The sequence below is a fragment of the Pelmatolapia mariae genome, unplaced genomic scaffold, assembly GCF_036321145.2.
Source record: "Pelmatolapia mariae isolate MD_Pm_ZW unplaced genomic scaffold, Pm_UMD_F_2 NODE_ptg000603l+_length_24708_cov_1, whole genome shotgun sequence".
NCBI lineage: Eukaryota > Metazoa > Chordata > Actinopteri > Cichliformes > Cichlidae > Pelmatolapia > Pelmatolapia mariae.
The window spans coordinates 1-24,708 of NW_027052286.1; the positions used below are offsets into that span (position 1 = coordinate 1).

At 42.8% G+C, this 24,708-nt stretch overlaps 2 protein-coding genes across 2 annotated transcripts; both read right to left on the reverse strand.

Annotated features, from left to right (window-relative positions):
* Nucleotides 1-2,918: 2,918 nt before the first annotated feature.
* Nucleotides 2,919-4,180, reverse strand: LOC134623381 (C-Maf-inducing protein-like; the record flags this gene model as incomplete). The annotated part of the gene is made up of 3 exons (XM_063468541.1): nucleotides 3,715-4,180; nucleotides 3,216-3,562; nucleotides 2,919-3,058 (listed from the first exon to the last, which is right to left on the reverse strand). Coding segments are annotated over exons 2-3 (464 nt in total), but the record flags the coding sequence as incomplete, so codon positions are not given.
* Nucleotides 4,181-13,374: 9,194 nt separating this feature from the next.
* LOC134623382 (gigaxonin-like) lies at nucleotides 13,375-24,262 on the reverse strand (the record flags this gene model as incomplete). The annotated part of the gene is made up of 7 exons (XM_065469850.1): nucleotides 13,375-16,845; nucleotides 16,934-17,043; nucleotides 19,693-19,827; nucleotides 21,249-21,385; nucleotides 22,809-22,958; nucleotides 23,915-24,026; nucleotides 24,155-24,262. Coding segments are annotated over 7 exons (925 nt in total), but the record flags the coding sequence as incomplete, so codon positions are not given.
* Nucleotides 24,263-24,708: the final 446 nt, after the last annotated feature.

Genomic DNA, 24,708 nt, shown 5'->3' on the forward strand with positions numbered 1-24,708 from the left:
GTTTAAATGTCTTTGTTATCTTTAAATTAATATATACAAGATATTGGATAATATGTAAGAAATAAGGAAGTATTAGAATACAAACACAATACTTGAGGTGAACGTCACACAGCCGTGCGGTCATACACATGCACGGATTCTTCTTCATGTTTGTTAAAAATGGTAAATGGCCTGTATTTGTATAGCGCTTTACTAGTCCCTAAGGACCCCAAAACGCTTTACACGTCCAGTCATCCACCCATCCACACACACATTCACACACTGGTGATGGCAAGCTACATTGTAGCCACAGCCACCCTGGGGCGCACTGACAGAGGCGCCCCAGGGTTGTTGGAACTTTACATTTTGCAAAGTTAAAAACCAAAGAAATTTCCTGCAGTTTTACAAGTATATAATATTGTTTGTTCACTTTTTCTAAAGTATATTTTTTTTACTTTTATGTTTCCCAGTTAGTTTTAGTTTACTTTCAATTAAAGATAATAACCTACCCACCTCCTCAAATTGAAATAAACAATTAAAAAAAAAATCCACCCCCCCGCCCCACACACACACACCTCCCAGCTACTAAATTATTGTTTATACAATTACTTCAAACTGCAAAAATTTTCTGAAGTTATCAGCAGATTTTAAAGAAACATCTGCTGTGGCTTTACATCCAAAACACCAACAAAATATCAATTTAAATTAAAATAATTCAAGTGGGGCCAATATAGCAGCGCTCTATCAGTATCTGCATTTATAACAGCTGATAAATGAAAATGTAAAAAGTAAAGAAGAGATGAAAGAAACACCCTTCAGCCATGTTGTAAGTGTTGATGTTACATCTTTTGCCCACCAGGGGGCACTCTGCAACTTCCCTGTCAGGAACAGAGGGAAGTTTATGTGACAATAAAATTATTTTTTTAACTGCATTGATCAAAATATCTTAATTACTGGTAAATATCTGCACATAACAAACGTTGGGAAAATGTGTTCGCGATTTGTGCCTTGCAAAGAAAAGAAAAGGACAACGTATCATTTCATCATCATACATCAGTATCATTCTTACAAATCTTGTATTTGAGGCTACAATGAATAAATAATAATAATAATTACAAAAAAATATGGAATGTATTTTTGTGTAATCCCACTTTGAACCACAGGATGGCACTGGGTATTTAACCTGGCACACCGTTAAGGACATATTCATATTGGTGCCCTGGAAAGGGGCAACTCTGATGTTAACAGTAACGTGGTAACTTTGAATTGACTGCAATAATTGCCTTTTGCAGAGGCTAGTTACACAAATAACTACGGAGTCGTTATCAAAAGAGCTGCACATTATTTTTCTATTAATCAGCTAGTTTCATGATACCTCATCCTGTAAATGAAAACACTTGCATATAACCCCTGATTCCTCACACATATCTCAGGGTGTCACGGACTTGCTGTGTTACGCCCATGAGATAATGCATAAAGGCGACCAACAATCAGTGTAAGGCAAAAGTTGAGCCGTGACACACACACACACATATATTTATATATATATATACATATATATACATATATATATATATATACATATATATACATATATATATATATACATATATATATACATATACATATATATACATATATATATACATATACATATATATACATATATACATATATATACATATATATATACATATACATATATATATATATACATATATATATATATATATATATATATATATATATATATACATATATATACATATACATATATATACATATATATATACATATACATATACATATATATATATATATATATATATATATATATACATATATATATATATATATATACATATATATATATATATATATATATATACATATATATATATATACATATATATATATATATATATATATATATATATATATATATATATATATATATATATATATATATATATATATATATATATATATACACACATATACATATATATATATATATATATATATATATATATATATATATATATACATATATATATGTATGTATGTATGTATGTATGTATGTATGTATGTATGTATGTATGTATGTATGTATGTATCTCCATTTTCCCTGAAAGCTCTATGATTTCTCGAATGTGATATTTTACATGAATTCAGAAAGTCATCAACTATATCGGAAAGTCTTTTCTGAAATAATAACAGCTGCCAAGGTGTTGCACACTGCAGCAAGCAGTTCTGCAAACTCCTCCAGCGTGGGTGTGATAGGCAGACGTCCAAAGGGCCTTTAACAAGGTGTGCTGATAAAACAGCTTTGAGGAAAATGTCACGAGATAATAACAACAGAAGGGGGAAATCACAGGGTTTAATTGTTCTGCTAACAATTACAACTGATCCCTACTGACACGGGTCCTGTTGCAGTTAATGCTGTAATTACAGAGTGTGTGATTCCTCCAGGCTCTTCAGCTCCTAAAATAATGGCCATGTTGTTTCTTTTGAAAGGGGGAAGCTGCTGGATTTCCTCCTTTATGTCTACAGGTTAAACAATCCAATTAGATCCCATCCAGGTCGGTTTTCATTGGCTCAATCAGCTGATTACCAGGACCTATAGGCCTGCACATCCGCAGAGGAAAGAGCCTCCATGTGATCACATGACCGAAGAGATGTCACCTCGTCAGAGCATCCTCTTTCTCTTGGCCTCCCTCTGACAGGCAGGAAGCAGCAGCGCTTTGTTTGGTCAGGTTGCTGGAGTAGACCTTCAGCTGGTTTCATGTTACACACCTAAAGCCTAAACCCCCCTCCCCCACAGATGGCTTTTATTCCCACACATTAACGGAAGAAGATCTTAGCTGTTAATATTTAAAACCCAGACGCAACAACCCCTCCCGGAGTCAAAGGACGAGCTCAAAGCGAGAGAGAGGCACCTGGGAAGCCGGCAGGGTCGCCGGGAAGGTGAGGGGAAGTGATGGAGGCGTGGCGGGGAGGGGTTCCAGATTAGGAGCAGGAGGGAAAGCAGTGACAGGCTGCCTTCTTCCAACTGCGTCAACAGCAGACTGTGCGTAATCTGGGTGCGCGTTCAGACACGAAAAGGCAAACAGCAAAACTGGAATGTGAAACGCAGCATATTACGAGGAAAGTGTGTGTGTGTGTGTGTGTGTGTGTGTGTGTGTGTGTGTGTGTGTGTGTGTGTGTGTGTGTGTGTGTGTCGGAAGGTTTCTTACCGTGGCCGAGGTCAGGCTGCTGTCCGCGAGCGTGAGGTGATGCGGCTCCCATCTCCGCAGGAACTTGGAGGTGAGGATCTTGCTGAGGAAGGTGCGGGGGTGTTTGACCACGCACACCTGGATGTCCCCCTCATGGAGCAGCTTGTATCGCATCCCGCTGCTGCTGCAGTGATGCAGGGACCTCTTGCACGGCCCCGCGCCCAGCTTCGTGTTGTTATTGCTCTCCGACATGTCCGCCAGCAGAGGCTTGTTCTCCTCGCACTGGTAGAACTGATTGTTGTGCGGCTCGCTGCCTTCAACGCCGCCGCCGCTGGTGAAATCCATAGTTGTCTGTAATCCAACAGTTTCTGCTCTCAAGGAGGGGAGAGTGAGCGCGTCGCCACGACACGACAATCCGACATGAATATGTAAAAAACCAAAAATAATAATAATAATAATTTTTTTTAAAATGAGGTCGTTCAGATCGAGCTTGGGGGTGGGGGGTGAGGGGGGTACCTACCTACCAACCAACTGCTACAACACGACCTCGGTTACTGTAGACAGGCGCAGAAACGCCACCGATCAGTGTCTCAAGGCAGGAGATCCAGATGTGGGGAGATTTTCGTGACACACTGCAAATAATCCACCATTTTCCTCCCCGCACAATGCCCCATAAATTGTCTCCACGGTGCGCGTCTCGCCTCCCCCTCCACCACCGCCACCAACGAGCTACTCAATATGTTAGGGCCATGGCCTTATCCATTCCGTCCGCCCTGGCTCCAAACGCAATAATCCACAGCGAGAAACGTGCGGGATTCACGAGAAAACGGGACGAATATCCAATGGCGGCGACCGTGGGCTCCTCCGTGGGATTTTGTGGTCATTACAAGCTCACTGGCACGGTTTCCTTTTATTCAGTCTTTTCCCCCTATCTTGGTGTAAAGCAGCCAGCACTCTCCGGCAGCGCCGAGCCGATTGGTCCTCGCTCGTTCATGTGACACCGGACTGACGTCAATGGGGAGGTGAGCGGATGAGCCGTGTGTCTTTTGCGCTTGAGTGTCTGCCGAGGGCGCACGCTCGAGCTTCGCACACCCTCCTCCCCCGTGCGCGCAGAAAAATGGAGGAGGGCGCAGCGACTTCAGGCGAATCCTTATTTTCTTTTCCCAGTTTCGAGGAAATGATGCAGCGTCGTCACTTTCCAGGGAAGGAAAAGACGATCGCTGGCGGGCTGATGCGTGCAGGCGACTGGCAGTTTACACAGCTCCGAGCTGCTGATCGAAATCTGCCCCCACAGCCAGATTAGATACATCTGCCATTTGCAAAGGCAGAGGTTAGTTCTCTGTGGCTCTCAGAGACAACTTTGTGAACAGAAATGGGGAACAGAAAGGGAAGGGATTGATTTTTTTTTAAGTAATACACATTATGTACATAAAATGAAGAAATTTGTATTTACAGGCCTATATGCTGGATATGATTTGTTATAAATTCAGAAACCAGATCGGACAGAAAAGTAAATGATCCCTTTAAGTGTATAGACTCAGCAGTTATGATAATATGACAGCAGCTGGGAATGATTATTTGAAAGCAGAACATAAAGCCTGAGAGCTTCACTGCATTATATTCCAGTATGTGTTGAACCTAAATCTTTTGCAAATATGAATGCAGAAAAGTTATACATTTAAAACGTATGCAGGTAAATCGGAATCATGAAGAGGCTGCTATGAAAGCTGCAAACACCTGCAGAGGGTCAGATAAGTCCTAAAGAGTCAGCTGCATGGGAAGAACAAGATCTGGGCAATGAACACCTAAGCCCTGCCGGTGATCAGGTACCCTGCTGGGATAATAAGCTGACCAAAGGAGGAGATAGGAGCCACTGACTCTGACACTGACATGGGGGGTTTCTCCCCAGATCCAACACCCTGAAACTGTGTGCTAAGTGGAAGGAAGGTGGCTGAGGACTAATGAGTGTCAGAGCCGCTGTCCAGGAGGAAACAGCAGATCCATGAGTACATCTGGAAGATGGCTACAACTGATAGTGTGCTTAGTGAATACCTCAGGCAGCAGCAACCTGAGAAAGGGGAGGGCCCTGCACAGCATATCTGATAGAAGAAGTGACTAAAGTGGCTAATAATTGAGAAATCCTACCAGTGGCTGAACAAAGTTGAACTGAAAGACAGCACAGAGGGACTAATCATGGCAGCACAGGAACAAGCTCTGAGCACAAGATCCATAACATAAAATAAGTATACATAACAGCAGGGTGCAAGATGCTAGCAGGCAGGGCATACATGGAACGCCATGACATGGAAGTCATTCTCGAGTGATCGAGCGGAGAAACTGGTGATGGCTAACCAACTGTACATAGTGGTGGTAGACAAGCAGAGAAAGATGGCCGTAGTAATAGATGTAGCGATACCAAATGACAGCAACATCAGAAAGAAGGGAAGCGAGAAGCTGGAGAAGTACCAAGGGCTCAGAGAAGAGCTGGAGAAGATGTGGAGGGTGAAAGTAACAGTGGTCCCAGTGGTAATCGGAGCGCGGGAACAACATCCGAGATCTCTGTTCTAGGAACAGCTAAGATACTGCGCAGGACCCTCAAGCTCCCAGGCCTCTGGTAGGACCCGAGCTTGAAGGATAAAAGACTGCCTGCAGGGGCAAGAGGGGAATTTATATATCTCAGCAGGTGCAAGCTGAAGGCTTTCCTGTGGCCCTAAGAGTCCCTGAACCGAAACCTCATCTAAAATCTGTGCATAGACTCAAACGGACACAGTAAAGCATGCAAGACAGACGAAGAGCCTCATCAGCAAGAATGTGACAAGCCACCACAAAGGAGAACTGAAAAACCCAACTGCTACAAAAAGCATGTACATTTACATAGGTGCCATAACATCTGTCACATGTGCTGTGTGACTGACATTCAGGTTGACTGAATGCCAGTCTTTGGACGTTTGGACCTCATCCTGTGCTCGTGGAGTCTTATTCTGACAATTTGGTCAGAAACCTGCATCCAAGTAGCCCACTCAAGGTCATTTTATAGGGCTGTGGCAGCGGTCTCGCTGCTCCTCCTCTCACAAAGGAGCAGATACCAGTCCTGCTGCTGGGTTGATGGCCTTCTACGGCCCATCTCCCATTATCTCTCCCAGACTCTTGAGGCTTTGGAAGCCCGTTTCTGCCACTAAAAAAAAAAGTATCCATAACTCGAAATTTTGAGTTATCTTTCTTGAAATTTCGAGAAAAGTAACTCCAAAATTTTGAGTTAGCGCTGCCAATCAGTAATCTACATGAATGATGTCATTTCCTTGTTACCTGGAAGCTAAAGCCCTCAGCTACAAATGCTACAGCTAACCTACCAGGTCATGAATGCACAAATTGCTGAGTATTTTCAGCATGGCTTCACAAATGATGAAATCCTTCTGTTATTAGCTGAATCACATGGCGTTACTATCAGCAAACGTACTCTCGAAAGCGCCAGTTTGTTGCAATCTAGTTTCGAGTTACTTTTCTCAAAATTTCGAGTTAATAAGTCGAAATTTTGAGGAAAATAACTTGAAATTTCCATATGAGGCTGTTCTGCAAGACATAGCAAACTTTGCATGATCTTATAAAAGTCTACTGTCTACTGGCTATGATATGACAAAGACACTGACAAAAAGGTAAAACTAGAGAAACATGAGTGAGGAGGGACAAGATGAGAGCAATGGTACGTGGAGACCACTTGCAAAACTATCACCTGTTGGATGTTGTTTTATTGTTGCTTCTCCAATGCACATATGTGTCTGTGTCGGTTCTCAGTCATCCAGGTCATGGTAGTCTTGAGAGTTTGCAAAAAGACAGCTTCCAGTTATTGTTGTTTATCAAGTTTTCCCTTAGTTTTTTTGAGAAGCCTAGAATAAATAGACTTTCTCAAATTAAAGTTGACCCCTGGTATTCACAGGGTTAGGGACTAAAACCGTGAACACGTGAGACCTCTCTAAAAATGCTAAAAACTGCCTATTTTAACAGGTCAAACAGAAGATATACCTTAAGGTATCATCCTAAAACACTTTGCAAATGCCAGCCAATAGGGTGTAAGTAGCATTGTGCCTATTTCAGCTTCCCAAAGCTGCATTTTCTTTCCCGGAAGCTTTGTGTTTGGAATTTCCACATAATTTTTTAAGAACAAAACCCAAACATTTTATTGCTATTTTACTGTGTTTACATTAATATTAATATTCGAAAATTAGTAAATAATGATTTTTATCATTCAAAAATGTATTTAGTCATGAAAATAAAATGAAAATAACCAGCAAATATTTCAGATATGCTTATAAAAAAAAATCTGCCAATAGGGGAATTTCCCGCAAATAATTTTTTTCCACAGAAAATCGGCGAATAGACTGTGGTCAGCTGTACATTCATGAAACGTCACACCTTACGCCCCAGCAGAATGACTAACCAACAGGATTATGTCCACATCCGAAGGAATGTAATGAATGCTGCAGCCGTCAGAGGATATTGTATACCTTTGGTTTTACTCTCGTCCATCAAAAAACCCAGCAGAGCGGGTTTGGACCCCGACAGGTTTATTTTGGATCGCAAAGATCAACTTGCCACAACTTGCCAACGTCCGTCATAGATGTCTCATCCAAGCGGATGTTGAACAATACGAGCCCCGCAGTCATGCCTTCCCAGCCACTGCTGACAGTCACCGTGACTCATGTTTCCACTTACTCACATACACAGGTGGGTCATAAAAAATGCTTCCCAGGTAGATGCTTTACATTGTGGCAATGGCTGATTTTCCTAACCCTCTGTGCATTTCAGCTCTGTTACCTGTTTAGTCATATTCATGGCAGAACTTCCACCCACAGAGGCCGTTTATCTGTGCATCATACAAATCAGCAGAAATACAAACATGTATTTGAATGACAAATACACAGGTGATGAGGGGGTGGCGATATTTATCCATCATGGGTAATCTCCCTTTTGTCTAAGTGTGATCTCTGTGGTTTTTCTTAAGTATTACATTCAACATCCTGAACATATCACTGATGAAAATGATGAGAAAAAAGGCATAAAAAATAGAGAGTACCAAGCCCGATTGTGTTCTGTGTACTTAATGACATCATGGGGCTCCAAAGTAAGAGTAACTACACATTTGTTACTGGACAGTGACAGAACTCAGTTTCAGCATTCAGAAATACAAATAGATGGAATTTAAAGAGAAAACATCAGCCTATCGAGATGTAAACAGACACGTAAAAAACATGAAGTTAAAATAACAATAAAGACAAAAGAGAAAACGACCCCACAGAGATGCAATGTGACCACAAAGAGACACAAAGATACTAAAAGGAGCTACAAAAACCCACAAAGAGACAGAAAGTTATTACAGACAAAGCGACACCAGTCACTTCTGTGTTTTTACAAACATGTAAGTGTCAGTGAGAGCAAAGGTTCAGACAGCGTTTAAACTCTACCGACATACACTTGATGCAGATTTGTAACAAGTTTGATTTTACTGAACAAGCTATAGGCAACACCTCGACTGTGCAAGCATGCACCTGGAAAAAAAAGATGTTAGATGTCCTAAAAATGTGGGAAATAACCATTTATTTCATCCCTCAAACACTTTAGGTCAAAGGGGGATCAAATCTTCATATATACACAGGGAACAGACCCCCCCCCCTCCAAAAAAAAAAAAAAAGGTTTGGACATGAGAAAACTTTATTAAGATTGGAACATGCACTCCACAGATACTTTATTATGAACACATTGCTAGTGCTGGGCTGGACGCCCTTGTTCATTCAGAACTACCTCAGTTCTTCACAGCACAGATTCAAGGTGGTGGACCCTCAGAGATTCTGGTCCGTGACATCATCACACAGTTGCTGTAGATTTGTCGGCTGCACATCCACGATGGGAATCTCACGTTCCACCACATCCCAAAGGCGCTGCGCTAGTTTGAGATCTGGTGACTGTGGAGGCCATTGGAGTGCAGAGAACTGGTTCAAGAAACCAGTTTTGAGATGATTTGAGCTTTGTGACGCTGTGTGCTGGACGCACCCATCAGAAGATGGGTACAGTGTGGTCACAAAGGGACTGACATGGTGAGCAATAATACTCAGGCATGCTGTGGCATTTAAATTATGCTCATTTATTTCTGAGGGGCCCAAAGCATGCCAAGAAAATATCCCCCACCAATCTGAACCACAGTTGTGCTGTGTGTGGGTTATCTTGCCTGGGCCTCCGTACCTGTGTAAAATGTAGGGCAGCTCACATCTATAATGTGGGCATACTGTGGGTACACCACGGGCCCTCACTGTGGGCCTCTCTCTGCTTAGTGTGGGCTGTCCACACTAAACTGTCAGCGTGGCTCAGATTTCACACCTGTACTGGGCCATATTGGGATCTGTTCATACCCCGAGTGGGCATTTTGCAGGGTTTTCACCCAGAATTATCGCTCACTGTATATTTCTCTTTCTCAGATTATTCTCAGGTAGCTCTACACATGATTAATTAGATCAGCAGTTTCTGAACCACTCAGCCCATCTAGCACCAACAATCATGTCAGGTTAAGAGTCACTGAGATTACTTCTCTTCCCTATTCTGATAGGAGGTTTAATCTTGAAATACGAGTTGTTGCAATGTGACTGGCTGATTAGATAATTGCATGGTGTACCTAACAAAGCAGCTAGTGAGTCCTTATGAAGGAGAAAGGCTGTTAAAAGAGAGAGCTTAAAATCTCTTCCCAAAGGTCCCAAACCACAACGCCTACCTCACTATCACCTCTGAGGTTTACACATGCTTCTGCTGGGTCATCTCACCTTTCTTGTAGAGACCCCAGCCCTACCATACTGCCAACACCTCAGGCCCTCCGGTGAGCGTTGTTCAGGAGACGAGTTATAACAGGCAGCGTTATCTGTAGTCGTATTGGAAAAAAACAAAAGGCAAAGGAAACGATGCAAGTTCCATCAAGGATGGAGTTTGTCATACAGACTCGGCAATAATGAAAATAATCTTGAAATAATATCTGGCGACACTAACCGTTTCCACTGAAATCGCATTAACTGTTTTAGGAATTACAGCCACCCTGTGCTCTCACTGCATTCAGGATCTTTTTTCCCCCAATGCCTGACAAAGATGCTCTTACTGGGTTGAGATCAGGTTACTTGCTTGGCCATGTAAGACTATCCCATTTCTCTGGAAATTCACAGTCATTACAGATTGTGAAAAAGTAAAAACAAAACAAAACAAAACAAAACAAAACAAAACAAAACAATCAAAACGTAATTTTTCCCCTCCTAAATTAAACTAGGAACCAATAGTTGAGATTCAGTGGCCTGAAGAAATAACAGAATGTAAAGTTGGGGAGTTTACTATAAAATGCAGTTGTGTGTAGGTTTTGCTGAAGTACATTAAACAGAGGCTCCGAGGTCACACATGTCATTTCCTGCATATTTTTGTGCATCAACTTCTACCTTTTCTTCATTAGCATCCAGGTGTAAGTTGTGGAGGCAGCAGTCTAAGCAGAGATACCCAGACCTGCCTCTCCTCAGCCACTTCCTCCAGCTCTTCTTGGGGGACACCAGGCCATTCCCAAGAGGCACGAGCCCCCCAGTGTGTCCTGGTCTACCCAGGGGTCTCCTCCCAGGTGGACATGCCTGAAACAGCTTACCTTGTAGGTGCCCCTGAAGGCATCGCAGTCAGATGTAGCGGGCCTACTTTGAGCTCATTTCCAACACTTTTACCCACGATCTTCTTCGGTCTATTAATCACAGCTCGTGGCCATCGGTCAAGCAGTAAATCAACAGCTTCGCTTTCATGCTCAGCTCTTGGTGCAGCATCCACATTATGAGACCTTCCACCCTTTGGCTGCGATTCTGAGCAGAGCTGCCAACAGAGAGCTTCCCCGAGTAGCAACTGAACAGAATACTGGTAAGTAAAGCAGTGAGGCTCTGCAGATTTTCTGTGCTGCTTTCAAATAATAATTCCCAGCATTTCTCAGCTGAATCAGCACATTTACAGGCATGATTCACCCTCCCGTCCTCCTTGGTGCTTGTCTGTACTGAGAACCCTCATGAACGGAATGTGGACAACTTTGTGCAAATTCGAGCACGTCGCACACGTCTGTGTTTTAGAAATGAACTTTAGTGCATCGTGTACATCTCGAGTAAGAAAACTTGGTCAGGCACAGATCGGATACAAAACAGGAAAAGACACCAGCCTTATAATACCAATGCAACTACTCTGAATGTGCTATTGAGCAATGCAGTCAACCTAAACAATAAAAAGTGTTATTAAGGAGCTTTCAGCATCTCTTTGCATGATACAAAATGAGCAGCAGGAAAGTGACTAAGCATGTCGCTCTCTCTGGAGGCTGAAATAAAATAGAGAAGCAAATGAGACAAAAACATACAGCTTGACCACCGACAGTTTTAATTCCTCTGACGTAAATGAATGACACTCATGGGAAACATCTTACAAAACTTCCTCATGCACCAGTTACAAAAGTACAAACTGAAACAAGACTCCCTCTTTCTTTCACAACACAGCTTTGGTTGAAGCTGGGTTATTTTCAGGTTAGACAGCCATTATTTTCCCTTATAATGTTTTCCAGCACATCACAACAATGACAGTCATGAGGTGCGAACACATGAGAGCGAGTGCTGTTTAGTACACGGAGCAGCTTGGAAACCATATGACTTACTGTAAATGTTAAGACACCCTGGAATGTTACACGACAAGAATAAGGAAGCGGACCAGGAATTCCTTTCATATTCAGCTGGGCTGTCATATCAGAGCTTTCTGTCCAATTATGGCCATTTTATGAATTTCAGATAGTGTGAAAAAACAAAACAAAAAAAATATGTCAGATGATGAAAATCAGACGGTTTAAAAACCTCTGTCAGCTCCGTCTTTCCTCACATCTATACAGGCAGAAACTTTAACGACTCACGCGGCCACAACAGAACCATTTACGTCAAACTCCAGGTCGAAATAAACCCGCGTTTTTTCTTTAACACCGCTGATGTCAACAATCCATTTACAGCACAAAACACAAACCGTTTCATTGTAGTTGTTGCTTCATATTCGTCTGTGTGCCTCACAGCCTGTTGCACCAGCTGTGTTTAGCTTTGCACATTTCCTGCAATTTCTTTTAGCGATTTTGCAATTAGCTACGGTCATGGTAACGAGAAAGCACACCTCTATCACTTCTAAAGTTTTAAATATCAGGAAATAAAAGTCATTTGCTCCTTATCGGGTCCTAAAATTTGGTAAATCCAACTCTGATAAACTACAATACACGACGTTGTGACAATGAGTCATTGTTTCTTTCACAGAAACTAAACCCTGAGGCAGAAGCAGCGTGTGAAACACTAGATGCACCCTCACTGCTTCCATGGGAAATAAGCGGTTTAGCAGCCTGGTACTGAGAGTCAGATGCACTCGATTAACTGATCATCAGCAAGTGTGCAAACTTTGGCAGTTTGCTGGTCTGTTAACACAATACCAAGGAGGAACGACATCAGCAGTGACCTGACAAGGGGTTGTGAGGTCAGACTCTGCCTGGGCTGGTTTCCTCTTATTTGTGTGTTTATATGTGTAAAAGCCAACAATAGAGCGTTCGCTCTCACAGCGTCATATAAAGGATTGTCCTGAGAATCAGGACAGAGTGGGGAAAAAAGGCATTATTCCCGTTTAATCTGGAATAATCTACAGAAAGAGCTGACATTGTCAGAAATGTCAGCTCTTTTAGTCAGTGTGACTGTTTTTAATGTAGCTCTTAATGATCTGCTGTTGCATACCATCCACGCCTGTGCTCACTTGTCTGTGTGGAATATTGTATTTGTTTTTTACTTCTTATGTGTTGTAGTTGTTGTAACATTTGTGCAGGTCTCTCTTGGAAATTTTCATTCTCACTTTTCAACAATTTGAAGTCCACCATTCTACAGTGAGAAAGATTATTCACAAGTGGAAGCATTCGAGGCAGCAGGACGCCCAGGAAATCACCCCAAGACCAGGCTGCAAACTGCAAAGCATCCAGGAACTCCAAGCCTCAGTTGGCATGTTAAAGGTTAAAGGTCATGTCAGCACAATTACAAACAGACTGAAGAAGCATGGCTGGTTTTGGTTTCCAGGAGGAAAGAAGATTGCTGCACATCTTCGGTTCGCAAGGCTGAAGAAAACGAGACTCTGGAACAAATCATGAGAGCAAAGCAGAGACGTCTGTCCACAACACAGAGCGGCAGGTTTGGAGAAGCTAAACGCAGCTCCTCATATCTGCTGTCAGCACGGTGGTGGAGGCGTGAAGATTTGGTCTTGTTTTACAGCCACAGAAAGGAGATTCACTCAAAGTCCAGACCTCAACCGGACGGAGGTGCTGCGGTGGGACGTAAAGGTGGTTCTACAAGCTGCTGAATCAAGGCGTGTCTTTAGGATTTCACACACTGCTTCTGCTTTGTGGCTTAGATTTAGTTAAATAATGACACGATGTAATGTGCCCTGTGTGGTTGTTCATCTGTGGCTGTGTTTAAATCCTTTTAATGTGATTTTTATGACGTCCTCACACGTAAACCCTTTGAATTGACAGAAGGTGCATTATTTATTATTTTGTAGCAAATTATTTAGATATTTAATCCGTTATTGTTGAGCCAATAACTATTTTTAGCCAACTGTTACATATAGTTGATCATTAGTGAAATGTAATATTTAGGCCCTTGGAATCACTGTCATATTGAAGCAATCAACTCTTGTTTTTGACAATTTATTATTAAAAAAACGTGTAGAGGTGTTAACGAAGGCGACTAGAGCGTTCCCCCCAGTCTCTGAAGACTTTTGTAACATGGAGAGCAAATAAATGGTAACTGAACGTCTGGATATGGGCACCGCAACCTCCATCGAGAGGTCCGGCTTCAATTCATGGAACCTGACAGCTCCAGGTGAGGGGAGCCTTGCAGACAGCTAGCAGGTAGGTCGGTCTGTGTAGGGGCCAGAGAAGTCACGCCTGTATAGAAAGCAGAAACTGTCTTTGTGTAGGGGGCTGTAAACGTATTTATTTCTGCATGTGGACTTTAACCTGCGAGTCTGGATACTGACAGAAACTGATCCGAGGAACCACAGCTCTTAAGGTCTGTGTAGGTTCTCAGTCATCCAGGTCATGGTAGTCTGAGGAGCTTGGACTTCATTAAGTCTCCTGAAGATGTTTCACCTCTCATCCAAGAAGCTTCTTCAGTCTTCCAAGCTCCTCAGACCACAGCTCGTAATACTGATGGACTGGCTTCATTTTCCAGCCCTGGTTGCTGCTTGGTAATAATAGTGAGTAAAAAAACAAACAAAAACAAAAATGAGATGATATTTTGCATACTGGAATAAATAACAATTTAAAAAAAAACAGGAGTGTTTTTGTTAGGTGAGCTACGAATGCTTGTGTAGCAAACCAACCAGTAACAGTGCAGCAAATAAAGGCGACCAGCTGCAACATATCAGTTTATACCAAATTACCGCTTGAACTGATGCTGTTGCTATATTTATGGTGTTGAAGTATTAAATATTTATGTTATGATACATAATAAGCTTACAAAATAATACAGACGTGATTCCAACTGCAGTCTAATGCAAGTTTTTGCGCAAGTCTTTAAAACTTGACATTCTCGCGTCGCTTCAAATTGAAAGAGTTGTGTTTTGGCCCGGGGCGATCGGCCCTAACGCACACTGCGCTGCATGAAACGGGGCACGAGCTCTGCTTAGCGAGTGCACATTTTGTAAGCGCAGCCGCTGAGTGCAGGACAGACAGCAGCAGCTGTAACTCACACAGAACAAACGGGGTCAAGAGATGCCAAAACTGTCCTGACTGTAAAGCCAGGTCAGAGGTCAGCAAAGCTGCAGCACATCCGGTAAATCACCAGTGTTACGTGCTCTATTTTATAATGGACCGGGCCCGGACCAGCTCAGATAAAAAGTGATAATCCATTAAAGAGTTTGTGCTCCAAGAGGCAAACGCTGAAATCAGCACGTGGGAACGTTTCTGTGAATATATGGAATCAGGTGCTGTCACCAAAAGCAAGTCACCCGTGTTCGTGCATAGTTTGGAGAATTCCACATGGCTTTTCTACACCGTCTGAGCTGCACGGCATAGTTTTTAAAGGACACAACCGCACTGCGAGGGCTTCCAGTAACGTCGACAGTTTCCTGGAGTTTAAGAGACATTTGTGAAATCTTTGGTTGTGGATTCAGAACTGTGCTCCTACAGCTTCCTGTACAAAATCATTTTACTTCCTTCTTCTAAACTGTCAAACTGTTGCGGGATGATTAGGGTTCAGTTTAGGCACGTAACAACGAGGATCACCAATCAGACTAAAAGTGCTGCTAAAGTGCCCGTATTATGTTTTTTTAGGCTGTAAAAACCAAAGTTATTCTCTCCCCACGATGGATTTAAAACACCTTTTCATTAGTCAGTTATCTACATTACTCTGTCACAGCAGCATGGGGGTTAGTTGACCTCGGCCTCACCTAAAGACATGAACTAAGGTGGTGTAATGTGCATCTTGCATTAAAAGTTGATGGTAAAGGAAGGCGTGTTTGCTGGTGGGATCACCGTAACAGCAAATCTAAAAAGAGTTTTGATTAACAATTAGCATCAGCTTAGCTACCTGCCTGAAACCGAGTGTTCAGAGCAGCCTGTGGCTTCTCTGAACTTTAGCATGAGCATCGAGAACTGCAGCAGCAGAACTCTGCATACAGTTTTTGCTGTGACCAGCACATGCCAAACAGAATATTATCCATCCACACACACGTAAAACAAACCAGCGTGTGAGGCTTAATATGCATGTGACTGAGTCAGCTGGCAAGTGTCTAATGCATTTACCAAAAAGGCAGCTGATTCCTGCTGCAACTTTTTACTTTGCTTTCATGTGTGACTCATCCTTCCCTCGTATCTCTACCACAAGGTGACGTGTGCAAAGTTATCATGAACTGGAACGTCATAACGGTGATAATAATGGGATATTTGCAGCCTTGAAATGATCTAGAGTGATCCTTTAATAAAGCGGCACCACAGCGGGCCTCGCTGTCTCTGCAAAAACTGTGCAGCGTGATTTCTAGTGTAATAAAGGGGTAGTGACTGGTGTATAATGAATCCCTCACCAAGTAACCGAGAACCAGAAAGCATTCAAAATGAGCAATGTCCTTTAAAAGAAAGTTGTAAAAAAAGGATCCCACACTTCAAAGAAAATAGATTTAGATAAGAAAAATGTCATAAAACCCATAAAGCTAAAAATGTGTTCAGATTAAAGTCTATCCCATTTGGTCATACAATAAATATACATCAAAAGGGTCGTGAGTATAAACCAATGAGTGGAGTCGAGATCTTCAAAGCGTAGCGACTACAGCGCTTTAGTGTTTGTATATAAACTCAGACCTACAGCAGATAGAGCGTACCAGTGTGCAAAAGTGGAGACACATGGAGCCGGGACAGAGCTGCCGGCTGCTGTCTCGGGTCAGATTCTGATCCGGAACATGCCCTGACTCAGCTGAAGGCGGAACAGTCGACAATTGGCGATGCGCAAGTTGGCACAGGCCGTTTTGGAAAGGTCGCTGGGTAACATCTGCTTGGTGCGATGCCACGTCCCGGTGGTGCGCCGGAACTCCCGGATGTAGTCAAAGTTTGTGCCTGCAACCAAAGGAAGCGAGAGGGTAACAGGATCAAACGATGAACATCCTGAAAGCCCAGGAGAGCTTTATTTAATGTTTTCACCGACCTGTGTCCAGGTCCCCCACCACGTAGATACTGGCTCCAATGGGCACGGCGCCGTAGACGAAGGAGGAGCTGGTCTGGATGCACAGGTTCTGGTCATCCAGGAACATCCACCTGCAGCAGAACATGTTTCTTTTCTTTTAATAATGCAATCGTAAGATTAGCCACACGTACAAACTGTAAGGACAGCTCTGTTCATCTGTGCAACGATGTGCTGTAAGTTTAAAAAGTCAAGTTCAAATGGAGCGCTATCGTCTAAATACACACAAAATAAAAGCTTCAACAAGACTTTCAGCTGTCACTGGAGAAAGCATGATGCCAAAAATAAAAGAAATCAATTTAGACTTGAGAAAAATAATTGCTGATGCTCACAAAGCAGGAAATGGATATATAAAGTTATCACAGCGTTTCCTGGACAGGAATAGACTGCAAGAAAAACTCCACCTCTGCAGAAGAGACGCCTTCAAACCAGAACGAAGTGTGCTGAAGACAACCTGGAGAACGATTAAGCACGATTATGAGATGAAACTAGAGCCAAAGGGAGAGGCCAAAGAACAAAGAACACTGTCCCCATAGTAAAACACGGTAGTGGCAGTATTATGCTGTGGGGATGCTTCAGTGCTTCTGGAAGTGGGAATTTCATCAAGGTGGAATGACTCATGACGGAAGGAAAGACGTGAAGATTTTGAAAGAAAACTTCAGAAAGAAAACTGGGTCTGGGTCATTATTTTGTCTTCCGACTCAACAAGGGAACGTTATTGACTCGCCCACACAAAGACCTGATTAGAAATCTGTGGGGTCAACAGAATTAGGGCTGGGCCATATCATACCGTTCACGGTACTACCGGTTGGGCAACGATTAGAAAATGAAATATGGCGATAGAATATGGGTAAAACGCGCATGCGCAGTGCCTTTGTTTTCATACGCACATGGCGGAAAAAGCATGGCGGCGACGGAGAATGAGAAGGGCGAAAGTGGATCGTTGAATGAAACAGATGAACCAGAACTGGTTTGTAAAAATGCTGCAGCTTCAGTGGTGTGGAACTGGTTTAGCTTTCGTCCGTCAGATACACAACAAAGCACTATTTTTGGTAGAGCGTGCTAGCGGGCCGTCGTTATTACCGTGTTTTTTGGAAAATACGGCACACTTAAAATCAATCCTTTGATTTTTCTGAAAATCGACAGCGCCCCTTATAATCCCGTGTGCCTTATGTATGAATTCTGTTTGTGTTTATGACCTCACTCTGCAGGCTTACTTGTTGTCCCTAGGGTATTTAAAAGTAGAATGGGAGGCAGAGCCTTCAGTTTTCAGGCCCCTCTTCTGTGGAACCAGCTTCCAGTTTGGATTCGGGAGACAGACACTATCTCTACTTTCAAGATTAGGCTTAAAACTTTCCTTTTTGCTAAAGCATATAGTTAGGGCTGGACCAGGTGACCCTGAATCCTCCCTTAGTTATGCTGCAGTAGACGTAGGCTGCTGGGGATTCCCATGATGCATCGAGTTTTTCCTTTCCAGTCACCTTCTCACTCACTATGTGTTAATAGACCTCTCTGCATCGAATCATATCTGTTATTAATCTCTGTCTCTCTTCCACAGCATGTCTTTATCCTGTTTTCCTTCTTTCACCCCAACCGGTCGCAGCAGATGGCCCCGCCCCTCCCTGAGCCTGGTTCTGCCGGAGGTTTCTTCCTGTTAAAAGGGAGTTTTTCCTTCCCACTGTCGCCAAAGTGCTTGCTCATAGGGGGTCATATGATATGATTGTTGGGTTTTTCTCTGTATTTAATATTGTGCTATCTACTGTACAATATAAAGCGCCTTGAGGCGACTTTTGTTGTGATTTGGCGCTATATAAATAAAATTGAATTGAATTGAATCGAAACGATTTTATGTGCTACACGGCGCTCGAAAATCTGTCAAATGTTTTAGTACGACTTTGCTAAGCTACGAAGCCGCACCGCTTGATGGAATGTCGGAGCATTGCGGCTATCGTAGGCAGGAGCCTCGCGGAGTGATACGTACTGTGCTTCAACATAATATTACCGTATTGTGTGTGTTTAACCTCTTCTTAAGTTTTGTGGATATTATACATGGTTATGCTGAGGATATGTCGGCCAGTTTCCACTGGAAATGCCTTTTGGTTAAACTGTCAGCAAGGAATTTGCATTTGCACTGTTAAATTTTTATATAACTTTAATGCACATAAAAAAACAGCTGCTTGTTTAAGTGAAAATACATTGGTGGGTTTTTTTTTTGCACTAATAAAGTTGTGGAGTCGTAAAGTATTTTGTCTAGTGTCAATTATATCGTCAGTTATATCGTTATCGCAAATTTTCAAATGTATATCGTGATAAATATTTTTGGTCATATCGCCCTGCTCTAAACAGAAGACCAAGATCTATGTTTGAAGACAATCAAATCTGGAGGAGTTTGAGAGATCCAGCAAAGAAGAATAGGCCGGGACCGCTCAGGAGACGTGTGTGAGACAACACGACTGCAGGATGTTGTCCAGCAAAAAGGACGCACGGCTGACTATTGGCATCAGCACGAATACATTTGACGCTGGTAGTTTCTGTGAAATCTTTTCAGTTCTGTGTGCAAATTAAATAATGGAAGCATTCAAAATAAAACTGTTGTAAAAATTCCTTGCCCTGTTTAACAGCATTTGGGAAAGCGCTGAAATATGACAGCACTTTAATGCGCCAGCACAGTTTACGTCACTGTGGCTGCGTCTGTGGTTTAAACGTTTCAGTCGGCGACTCACCTCCTCATCTCGTCATGGTAGAACTCAGACTTGCAGGTCGTCATTTGTCTTTGCTCGGGGTTGTCGTTCTCTTGGCTTCTGACTCCACCGAACACGTAAAGCTCCTGACCGACGCCGCACGCCACCGAGCCAAACCTGAGCAGCACAGACATTTTGAGGGTTGACAGTAAAGCGGGCTCCTCGCTATGCAATGATTAGGAGTTTAACAATTCATTTAAAGATAATAAGTAACGAGTAACTTAGGGTCATACGGGAGAGATCTCTTCCCTTAAATGGGAGTTTTTCCTTCCCACTCTCGCCAAGTGCTGGCTCAGAGCGTCATCTTATTGCTGGTCTTCACCTTACAAACGTAAAGCGCTGATATTTCACTATATAAATAAAACTGAATTGATCTGAATTGAATAATTAACGCTATAAAAAGGATGCATGTGACCACGTACACCCTGTGAAGCCTCGAGGACCTCTGTTCAAGAATACAGAAACACTGCTTCTCTCCACAACTCGAGGATTTATGGTCGTCTGTTTTTAACTACAGAACTTATTCAGTGGTTAACTTTACTGACGTTCTGAGGAAGGTGGGAGACCAATGTGGTTTTAGCGCAGTGACACTGGGTTCGTGCCATCGGTGCCTTTTGGAGCATTTTTAATGAGACAAATAACCTGGCTTACCTTGAGCAGCTTGCTATCATTAAGTGACAGCTTATTACTCGACCCTCACTCAACTTTGGGATGAATAAATATTTTACCATTTATATAGAATCATTTCTGGAACCAAATGGTGGCAGGTAAAAGTTTGAGGATCCAAAATCCGTAAACTCATGGGTCATATTGAAGAGGCCCGGTCCAGCTCTTGAAATACATTTATTTAATTTATTCCTTTGCCTTTTAGCATTTTTTAGTTGAATTTCAGTACAATGGCATGGCTGTGAGAGGGTTGGATCCTCAGCAGATTCTGAACATACTGTGGGCAAAAGCGCAGTTGCAGCAGCGGTGCTTAAAAAGTACAGAAAAACCAATAAGGAAATTCTGCAGACGCCCACAGAGAAGAAAAAAAAAAAGCCTCATAACAGCGCATAATGAAACCAAAACCCGTGGAAGGATGAAATCCACATGAGTAGCACAGACGGGTCTAGCATGCTTGGTGTGGATTCAGCAATACGAAAGAGAAGGTGTGACACAACAATGAACACTAACGCACAATAAAAACCACAATGTTGAATGTTCTGACTGCACCATATGACTCAACAGCTACACTTGCTGAGCAAGTCAGTGAAGCTGTGAGGTTAGATAAAGTTAGTCAAACTGAAAATAAAACTTTCAGATTGGGGAGAATGACAGTGACCATAGAGCTATGTTTCATTTCCTGTTGTGCAACATAAACTAGTCCAAATTAAAGCAATGACACTGAAGTTAAATGTTAAGTGTTGCACAGCAAGTGTATGTGCAGTGAGAGAAAAACCCCCCCAAAACAAGCTGACTGCAAAGAAAAAAAAACAAAACGTCAGGACTGTGAGGAAACACCGACTTTAACGTTTTAAGATCACAGCTGTGCTTACCTTCTCTCTTTCAGAGGACACAGCCCCGTCCACTGCTGGGTTTTGGGGTCAAAGCATTCAACAGAGTCAAACAGCTTCCCGTAGGAGCCCCCACCAATGGCATAGACCTTCTTATTCATGGAGGCGTAGCAGCCGACCTGAAGGAGAAGACGGAGACGATCGTACAAATCAGACGAGGTCAAAGCGTCGTCCAGCTGTCGAGCTAACCAAATATTTCTGTCACTGATTTTATGTTGTTGTTGTTTTTAACATTTCAGAACAATGAGAGCTGTTCTGCTGAAGTTACTGCTGAAGACGGGGTGTCAAACAGACCACCAACATCCAGTCATTAATCTAAGGCCAATCGAAGGAGATCTGTGTATCTTTGTGTTGAACCCATGTATGGATACAGCTGCCTAACCAAATCCCCAAATCCCAAACACACACTTTAAAAATATAAATACATTTGTCCAGAATCGCTGGGTGACATAACTGCAGGTCATCTTTTATATACAGTTTATAGACAAATCCTGTTACTCAGAGTTTTACATTCAGTCATCAAAGTGACATCCATCAGTTCCAGCCTGAGCAATCAATCATTGACGTACACAAGTGACGCCAACCCGTAGTTCCAAGCGCTCCGGGTGGTACAGCATTCCCAACTGGAATATGGGTCAAATTCCAGCCTATTCCAAAAATAGCTAAACACTGAGTCCAATATATGTAAATAGGGGCATTGTGCTGGGAATTCTAGTGCTGACGTTACTGAAAACATTCACAACCCATCCAAGCTAAATCTGAGACCGTGTCGTCCTTTTCTTAGTTAATTTGCACTTACGTATTTGACTCAGTTCTGTGTAAATTTTTCATCTTTTCTCTTTTTCTGGTCCTTCCTTCAAATTTAACAAGAAGCTGACCTCATGCAGCTCTCTGATTGGTGGTTTCAGACTCTCTCTGACCTCGTGTAAGATGACAAATTGCTGACGTTGTCACCCATCATTAACACTCAGCAGCCAGTTAGCTTCTGGTTCTGCAGAACAGATGAGCTCAGATGGAAAAGAAATCCTTAGAAAACTAACTAGTGATAACAGACCCACACCCAACTCACTAAAAGAATCGATTCGATCTGTCGCACCACTTCAGCAAACCCTGCTGGTGCTGTGTGGAATATCACGTGACCAACGGCTTCTTGTATTCCCGCATCACTGACCATAAAGCACATTTAGACATTTTTTCCAAAAAAGTTGTCTACAATTATTTCATGGTGTTCTTTTGATAGTTTTAATGGCGGGATGACACGCAGCAAAAATCCACAATGGAACCTGAGCCTGGGCAGTTACATGGGTAGCACCTTAGACCCTTATTTGTTTCTGTATTTACTTTATTCCTTTGTTTGTACAACATTTACTATTTGTCCTGCTTCTATTTATGCAATTTCTGCACTTTTAACATTTTCTTTTTGGGCATTTCTGTCATTTATACTTTAACCACTTTTTGCCCTTCATACTTACTGACTGTTGATTTTATGTTTAATTGTGTGTGTGTGTGTGTGTGTGTGTGTGTGTATAGGTTGGGGGTTACCTTGCGGATCATGGTCATACTGGTCTGCATTTTCCAGGTATTGAAGTAGGGGTCGAACACCTCGACAGTAATCAGCCCCAGCTCTTCACTCTCTCCACCAAGAACATAGATCAGACCATCCAGCTCCACCACACCGAAGTTCTGACGAGCCTGAGAACATCAGCGGATGTTAATATAATCAACCACCACCGCCAACAACATCCCCCACGCTCAGCTGTACGCTCAGCCACAAACAAACACCCTCCTGGGGTCTCTGGGTGTTCCCGTGTCTGAGTTCCAAGTTCAGATGTTCCATAAGTGCAAAGCACAACTGGGCACAGCTGGGCGATCTGTGGCCCGGTTTGTTTGCAAAGGGGGACTTGAGTTTAAATGAGATGCACTATTAGAGCATACCAAAACCACGAAGAGTACCGCTGGTGACGTCAGTTTTTCAAACAGCTGTTTGTCTGTGTGTCAACACAAACGCAGCAGTGGGGTCAGACCCCATGACTGGCTTGAAGTGTATTATTTATTATATTGTTTTCAGACTGTGTGCAGTGCTCCTGTGCCAAATTCATCTCGGTGCAGCAGCTTTAATAAGCTGATGATCTGCTGGTGGAGCTCTGTCGGGGTCCTTCCCCTAACTTCACCTTCCAGCATGTTTCCGCCAGCTACTTCATATCAGGAACTTAATAATGACAGCAAACTTTTATTAGTGAATGACATCACTTTTCTGGAGAACGATCGTGCGCTCTGTGCATCATCTGCCTTTAACCCTTCAGCTGTCAGGGAATTTTTGCAGCACTGCTGACACCTGATGGCCATGAAGTCAAATATAAAACAATAAGGCAGCAACATGTCTGCTCTACATCTGGTATATACTGAATATTTATGTAGCTAAGCAGCACGAATGATGGTTTTCATACATGTTTAGTGTCTATCTGACAGAAAAGCACTGAGCAGGAGAGAGTGTATCATATGGCATTTGCAAAACACTGCATTCTGTTGTTTTTAATACAGCATCCCTATTTTGCACTTTTTCTGCACACTCACACAGGAGTTTATTTCTGCCGTTTATCGGTTTATGGGTTTCCACGAGTAACTGTTTCAGAAACATGTGATTATACCTGTAGCATTGGGGGAATCGGGCTCCAGGTGTTGGAGTCGGGGTCATACTTCTCTCCACTGGACAGGACTGTGTTGTGTTCATCTGTTCCACCCATCACGAACAGAAACCCCCTGACCAACAGAGACAGCCTTGCTAATGACACACCTGCTAATGTCTTTTACTGAACACAAAGCGTTTTGTTACAGACATGTTTATGGATCACAGGCGCGGTGGACTGCACTGACCGGCAGCAACCAACCCATGGCTGAGGCGGGCGACACTCATTGGCTTCAACTCTATCCAGGCCTGCCTGTTGGCGTCATACAGAGGACACATGCAGCGCGTCGCAGCTGTCGGCTTCCTGGTTCTGCACAGAATGGAAGCATCAGATCAGACAAAAAGTTAGACTTTTCCCATTACTCTGTTCAGACCAGATGTGAGTCGGCCTTCCTGGTACTTTTACTGAAGACCAAGTGCACACAGGAGACACCTTTAAAGCTGCCTGCCTGTTCAGACCGAGTTTACATCCTGCATATTTTTAAATGGTAAATGGACTAATTCTTGTAGAGCGCTTTTCTACTCTACTGGAGTACTCAAAACGCTCTATACAACATGCCACATTCACCCCATCACACCCATTCTCACAAGCACTCTCTATACTTAGTGCTTTCTAAGTACATTCACACACATTCATACCCCGATGGATGCATCGGAGAGCAACTTGGGGTTAGTATCTTGCAGACTGGAGGAGCCAGGGATCGAACCACCAACCTTCTGATCAGTAGATGACCTCCTGAGCTACAGTCAAAGTAT